The sequence below is a fragment of the Montipora foliosa genome, chromosome 6 (genome assembly GCF_036669935.1).
Source record: "Montipora foliosa isolate CH-2021 chromosome 6, ASM3666993v2, whole genome shotgun sequence".
NCBI classification, from domain to species: Eukaryota; Metazoa; Cnidaria; class Anthozoa; order Scleractinia; family Acroporidae; genus Montipora; species Montipora foliosa.
Window position 1 is genome coordinate 7,470,152 of NC_090874.1, and position 7,352 is coordinate 7,477,503.

At 40.1% G+C, this 7,352-nt stretch overlaps 1 protein-coding gene across 2 annotated transcripts in view; it reads left to right on the forward strand.

The window, feature by feature from the left end:
- The first annotated feature begins 233 nt into the window (after positions 1-233).
- LOC138006552 (uncharacterized) overlaps positions 234-7,352 on the forward strand; it is a 9,225-nt gene continuing 2,106 nt past the window's right edge. The window contains exons 1-6 of one of the 2 annotated variants that reach the window (XM_068852953.1): positions 286-374; positions 888-947; positions 2,711-2,791; positions 3,690-3,849; positions 4,644-4,766; positions 6,007-6,193. In XM_068852953.1, the coding sequence (XP_068709054.1) occupies positions 2,715-2,791; positions 3,690-3,849; positions 4,644-4,766; positions 6,007-6,193 (547 nt within the window). In that variant the 5' untranslated portion in view covers positions 286-374; positions 888-947; positions 2,711-2,714. Of the gene's footprint in view, positions 375-887; positions 948-2,710; positions 2,792-3,689; positions 3,850-4,643; positions 4,767-6,006; positions 6,194-7,352 lie in introns of both variants that reach the window. The other variant, XM_068852951.1, reaches the window with a different exon arrangement.

Sequence of the window (7,352 nt, forward strand, 5' to 3'; positions counted from 1 at the left end):
GTCAGGAAAATTTCGCGTTCAATTGGGTTTTGCATCGCAACACATATATAATGATTGCACCACAGCCACAGCGAATCATTGACAAGGATTGCACTTATTGTCCGCCCCATTTTCACGCCCTTTATTCCCATAGCACGGGGTGCATCTTTTGTCGCGTTATGATTCGCTAATTCCATTGTCTGCACCTAATGTGATTGGCCGGAACAATCCTTATATTCTCCATTGAAAAATACCGACCCTCATAAACTTTTGGTTTTCGCGCAGTATTTCTTGTTGAAGTAGTGAACATTTGCATAACTTCCACGCTACTTGCTTCACTGGAAGTGGTTAACTGCAAAACAGATCACATACTGACTCCTGAGTCTTCATTTGAGGTAAGCCATTAAACCCTTTTTGAGTTTTTGAGGTTTTCTATAACGAGCACAGCGTTTTGTTCGTGACGGAAAGTAAAAGTGAAATCGGAATGTAATTGCCTGAAGCAAAGACCTCGCTACAGGCAACAGTTACCGTTTCATACTTCGACCTTGCTCAGTTGAAAACAAAATCTTATAAGGCATTCCTTCGTAGTTTTTTGTAACTGAAGGCGTGTCGTTTCGCAAGGAAAGAAAGGTACATTGTTATTGTGTTCGTAAGAGTTAATACTCAAGCGATTTGGAATTTTCGATTGATGGAAATTAAACTGGCTTGATCGTGCGTATGCACAGTCTAAACCGTATAAAACTCTACGATGGTCCACTTGAAGAGTGATGCACTTAAACTACCTTTGTCGAAGGAAAGAGTTTAAGCTTTTTACTGCAAGACTGTTAAGGATATTTTTTTTTCCAGAAAACGTTCGTGTTGCTATGTGGAGGGTGTAACGGTTGCTATTATCCTGTATATTTGTTTAGTTTCGTAACAACACTTGATTGACGACATCAGTTTCACTCCACTTCTCTTGAATAGTCATCGTGAGTTGTCTTCTACCTATGTATCACTGCAGTGTATCTGTAATACTTTGAATAGTAAGGTAGTGTAACAAACTCGAAAAAAGATTCTTAGATGTACCTTTTAAAACGCACACAAAGTTAAATTATTTGCTGGCTTGCAAATGTCTGAGAAGAAAGGGATACGCATGAGAATACATCAGAAGCAGTAAATTATACATTTGCATTGTTTTAGTTCTTGTAGTTAATAACTTGTTCAAATTAAAAATATCGATCACTTCTCAGTTTCATGCTTTTCGCCAAGCAATCATCATGCGACTGTTTAAAATCATGATTGGATGATGATTTCTATTATGTATTGTAAAATGTGTTGTCGCTGTGTATCGAGTCATATTTAGAATTTCATTTGTGGAATTTAGATTACCTATTACAATATCAGCGGCGGGGCCTTACGTCACACGGGGGAAACTGTTAAGAGGTTAATACGCGCACCCTTGAAGACTACATATGAAAGAAACATTTTAAAGATTTTTCAGTGATGGCAATTACAAACCTTATCAAAGGGGACTATGAAATCCTACTCGCTTGGGCGAGTTGGTCAGAATTTTTTTGAAAATGTTGGCCCGATTCTGTTTTAAAATTCCAGTATCTTATTTAAGCCGCTTGAATCGCGTTCATCTTCAGAAAGTTCGGAATTTCTTTGCTTACAAAAAAATACGCACAGGCAAGTAAAAGCTGTCCTCTGTACTGGGAGAGGGTCTGATCGATAATAATAGCTCAAAATGCGCATTAGGGGCCCGCCATTCCCTATTGCGCATGAATCCTAGCTTTCATTACTACTTGATTACCCTTTGAAACTGCGACTGCATGTCACCTAAAAAAATATAACAATTCGGCGGGAGGTCGTGAGTTGAACTCCAACCGGACCAACGCCCAGAGTCTGTAAATATTTAACTGATTAGAAAGGCGGTGAGTGCTGCCTTTGTAAAAGACCATTCTCCAAAATAGCAGCCCAAAATTCAAATAAGTTAAGTAAAACGTATACCAGCACAAGAACGAACACCTTTACTTTGGTAACCCTGCAAAAGTTTCAGCATACTGGTGTGGTATCAGCTGAGAAAATGTAAGTTGAAAAATGAAAAATTTAAAGACGTTTGTATTACTCTGGGTATGGCGTATACCCCCAAGTCATACAAACGTCTGTAGATTTGTCTGGTAATAATCCCCTGAAACTTTACAGGGTTACTAAAGTAAAGGTGCTCTTTCTATTTCCGGTATCAGTTTTTCATTCAATTTTAACTCGTTCAAATCCGTTGCTGCCATTTCGGAGAAGGATCTAATTTTACTGTTTAGGAAAAACAGGCTTGCTACTTACTTCCGTTATTAGAGCGGTTTTCAATTGAGTATCGAAAGTAATTAGCGAATTGCTTTGCTTTATGATTACTTCACTCAGTGATTGGTTCAAAGTTCTCGCGCTACTTTTTCAACCTATCAGAAGTGAAACCCAAACCAATCGTGGCTCGCGCGTGCACATTTCCCGCGCTTTGTGTCGGCTGCGTGTAATCACTTCGAGTTTTGATTGGTTTACCGGATTGTCTCCGTCTTTTTTTATTTTGGTTTGTTTTATACGACACTCGATTGCAACTCACTCTAATGACTTGGTAATTACTTACCTGTTCTCACTTATACTTACTGTAATTCAAACTTAAAGATTCCTTTTGTTCCTATTCGCAAAACGAAAATGGATGATTAACATGTTCAATATTAACTGCTCAATTCAATGACAGCATCATGGTTGACTATTTCTTGAGTTTAAACGTGGCATCCTCCAAGAATCAAGTGGAAAGAGCGCGAGAAACATTCCACAAGTAAGGCAATTCCGACAATTCTTTAATTACACAATAACGGCTTTGTTTTTGCGTAGTGGAAGGCCAATACAAGTCTACTTTCCGTGGTTTAATCTGCTGGTGATTAATTCATGAACTAATGAGTTGATTCTCCAAACAAGTATTTTCCACCAAATATTATAAATTTAACTGATGATAAAACGCTCTATTACAAATGTTAGTCAAGCAATCCTTCATGTCAACGGCTGGTGTCAAACCATATTCCCAAAAGCGGCGTGTTCAACTTTCACGACATTTATACTTTAAGCGCGTTGTTGTTTTGCACCAACCCTCAGTTTTTAAGTTTTACTATCAACATTGGTGATGAATACATTAGCAGTAATAAATTTACGAAAATCTTGTCTGGTCTTCTCATAAACATCGTGTCCAGGGGCCCGTTTCTCGAAAGTCCCGATAATTTTTCGGTCCCGAAAAGCCATTTGTGAAACTGCCAACCGCTGTTTTGGAAAGCCGGTCTTTTAACATGTTTTAAAGGTAACAAAAAAAAAAATTACCGTGAAGTTTGACGAGCTAAATCCTCTCCGTTCTTGAGATACAAAGGGAATTGTTACACCCGAAAATGACCTGTAAAGTTTCGGGACTTTTAAGAAACGGGCCGCAGGTTCTACATTATTTCCCGTATCACTGCGAATTCCTGGAAGAGAAGTCGATCGCTAGTCTGAGATTATTTGCTGCCGAAACAAATGATTTGTTGCTCCGGAGGCTCAACCATTTGAATTGTGACACTTTACAATCCGTTTTGGCCGTCACTTTGCCCGCTAGGTTTCCGTTGGACTGCACAAGCGGCGCGTGCTCCAACCTCAAGGCTAACTTGTCGGTTCACCGTTTTTGTGTGTTGAAAGTTTAATTTATGTTCTAGGCATGGTATCTCCACTTGGATGTGCACAGACCTTGAAGGAGGCGACGTATTTCGTGAAGAGATTTTAGCCAATGTCCGAGATGCCAAAGTTTTCCTCATTTTTGTGAATGAGAAGTGGGCCCAATCACAGGAATGTGCCTTTGAGTGTCATTATGCAATGGTAATCTGTTTGATAACATGTTAGACTCGGTGTTGAATTTGCTCTACTTGCTATGCAATGGGTGAACTAGAAACTCAGTTTACCCACGACCGGTGGCTAAGTTGGTTGAGCATCGGTCTTTAGTGCGGGAGATGACCGTACGTTGAAAACCCCAGTGGGACTAACACTATGAAGGGTATATAAAATTGTAGTTTCATCTGAAATGCTTGGATTTTCGTGTCTTCTCGGATAAGGAGTATAAACTGTGGGTCCCGTCTCACAATGCACTGGGACCTTAATTAAAACACCTCGTACACCGTTCGTCTGGAGTAGGGGAAAATCACTGGTGTTGGTGCTCTATCTCTAAGAGAATTGTAGACTACCATGAGACTGTATGTGATAGGTGATTTGCTCTACAGTATGACGGATTTTGCACCATGTGATCGACAGTTGCCAAGGACCCATTTTCCAGGCGATAAACCACTGATAAATGTATAACTTCAGCTCTGGACATTTCAGTTATTTATTTTTGAAAGTTTAATAGCAATAGCCCCCTCACCCACTGTTACGCATGCGTCAGCAACATCTCTCCAGACGCAGAGATCTTTTAGATCAGCGCGGCCAATACCGACCCACAGACAATTTCCAAAGAAGCGATGGTCCAAACTTTTGACACTGCTCGTAAGAGTGCGACTTCTGGTCCGGAGGTCGCAGATGGTCTGACCGAAGGAATCCTTGTCTCTGACGAATAGTCAGTCCTAGTCTTTCGACGAATAGCTATTTCTAAGCTTAATTCATTTGTTCTTATCCTTCAGCGCAAAAAACTGGTGAACCAGAAGCCCGTCATTATGCCCGTCATTACGGAACGTTTCGATATTGAAAAGTACGCCCATGTGGATGCTTTGATGGCCAATTTCCAAGGAGTATTCATGGCCGATGTAAGGCTCCGGCGGGTGATAGGGGGGATAACGAAGAGTTTAAGCACGCAACGTTTTTGAGCCACGAGTACGGATGGATACCGGAAGTAAACATTTTGCATGCCAAAGTAGTAGGCTTTACCAGATTTTCAAAGTAATCATCTCCGGTCTAAAAAAGAAAACAGCTCACTTCCGGTTGCCGTCAGGGGCATAAAAACAGCGCATGCTCGCCAAATACCTTCTCACATTTTCGGAAAACTGATATCACTTCCAACGTGTAAAACACTAAGCTTAGCTTGTTTGTTTGAAATGAATCGAGAATAAGAACACTAGTCGGGTCTCATTTGAGAATCGAAAATAATTTTCCTTTAAGTGTCCCATTGTTACGCTTGTTTAAGAGCCCATCCCCTCAATTTTCTTTATTTTTTAAAAAGTCAAATTTCAGGACCATAAAATATGTAACTTACATTGTAGTTGCGATTTCGCCTCTAAAAGACCGAATAAGTTCCGGAGTAGGAACACTTGAAATGTCATTTGTCCCTGATTCTCACTCAAACGATTAATAAAAAAAAAACAGTCATAGATATGCTCGAAAGCGATTTCTGGTCTTAGTGCCGTCCGCATATATTTTCTTCTGGCGCTCTGTGATTGGCACATTTACAACTATCTACTTTAAATATGATTGACAAGTAAACTTTTTTCGGAGTTGTTACCTCTCTATTTGGTATGATGCTTGGTAAACCGTATTTCAGCAGGACCGATAGAATTTCCAAGCTGTGTAGTGAACAATATCCGAAACACATGCAACTATTGATGTTAGACGGTGTACATTCGCTCGAGTGAAGGATCGTAAGGTAGTTGCCTGGCAACGGGCGAACGACAACTGAAAATTAAGAGTCGTAGGCAGGATTCAAACCGACGACTTCCGTAACATCGGTCAGATCCTAGGAGGTCATTGGTCAAAACCTGATTATCAGTTGTCCTTTCGCCCGTTACCAAGCAACAAGGGAGCTTTAGATCGGAGAACAACCACGAGTGCGAGTTTTCCGTTCCGTTTTCCACACTTCGAAAAATGTCGGCCTTCAAACTTTAAGCGCATGCTCAGTACAGCATACTCGCACTCGTAGTCGTTCTCCGATCCAAAAGTCCCTACAACCTTGTCAGCCGAAACAAGTCTTCACTGATACCAAATTTTAACAAGAACTTTAAAAAATGTTGTGTTTCTTTTACACAATTGTTGTAATGCTATCTATCTTTTAAGTGTGCAAACGAACAAGAAGCCTTCGACTTGATAATGGAGAGATTGAAGAACGTTGTACCGCCCAAAGATGAGGGTCAAGCTCCCAAACCGGTACCAAAAGCAGCTAAGCTCTCAGAAACTGAATCCAAACAACTGTCCATTGTTACGAAATCACTGAATACAAAAGGTCCACAAACATTACCATCAGGTAAGTCAATAGATAAAAAAAAAAACATAAAAATCATGATTGCTTTGTGGAAAGAGCAGACACACTGAGGGACTGCTATCAACTAGTCTTGACGCTGTGTTAGTTCACAACAGGAACTAGCAAACCCGCTTCTAGCTCCGCAGTGCGTGCCCCGTTTTCTTAAGCACCCGTTTTTATCGCGTCACTCTCAGCGGATTGAAACAAACGGACAGCACGAGGCCACAATAGAACTAGATAATCACGCTGTTAAATACTATACGGAGTTTTAGAAAGGGCATCGTTGATCAGAAAACGTCGTTTTATCATAACTTCGCACTATTCTGTCTACGTGTCTTGTGATTACAGTAAATGAAAAGTATCCTGCAATAACGGGATTTTTTTTTTGAACGGTTTTGAAGGAGAGAAGAACAAAGCAACTAAGCTGGTTAGCTCAATCGTTATAGGCAGAGCACGGCGACAGTTCTCCTCAGACCTTGAGATGAGATCGGAGTACAAACTGGACCAATTTTTTGAGGCGTTTTTTCCCCAAGTCTGGTACTCTTTCTTCAAAATCAGCTTCAACTTTGTAATATAGGGAATTTAAGATATACGGCGGTGACGGTCAGTGATAACGTCACCTCAAAATATAACTTTGCTTAATTGTAAGTTTTTCACGATTTAATTCCCTTTACGTCGTACAATGTGGTCGGAGTATTCTAAAAATAAATTGTTGCACGAGCTGAGGTTCACACTCAAGTTGTCGTCAAAACCTTGCATTTAATGATTTAACGTCGTAGTTATGCAGAGAACTGGAAAAACAGATGTTACAAATGCTTGTTGCACGACGATCTTTCCTCTTCAAAGTGCCCCTGTGTCCAAAAAATTAATTATTTTTACTTGGATTTCAAAACTATTTTAACTAAACACAAAGCGACCAAAGCTTTTAGCTTGACTGCAAAAAGACACCTGTTTATTTTAACTAGAATCTTTCTATTTAATGATGCACCATTACTGACTTTAAGTTCTTGAGAGAGCTGCATCGAGGAGAAAATGACGTCAAAAGCTCACTAGTTTAAGAATGGAATGCGTGTGTACGCCGCAGAGTTAATATCCGGCACGGGAGTTTTGGGCTTTCAGACTTTTAAGTTGCGTTTTGTATATATAATACCTGCATTCACAC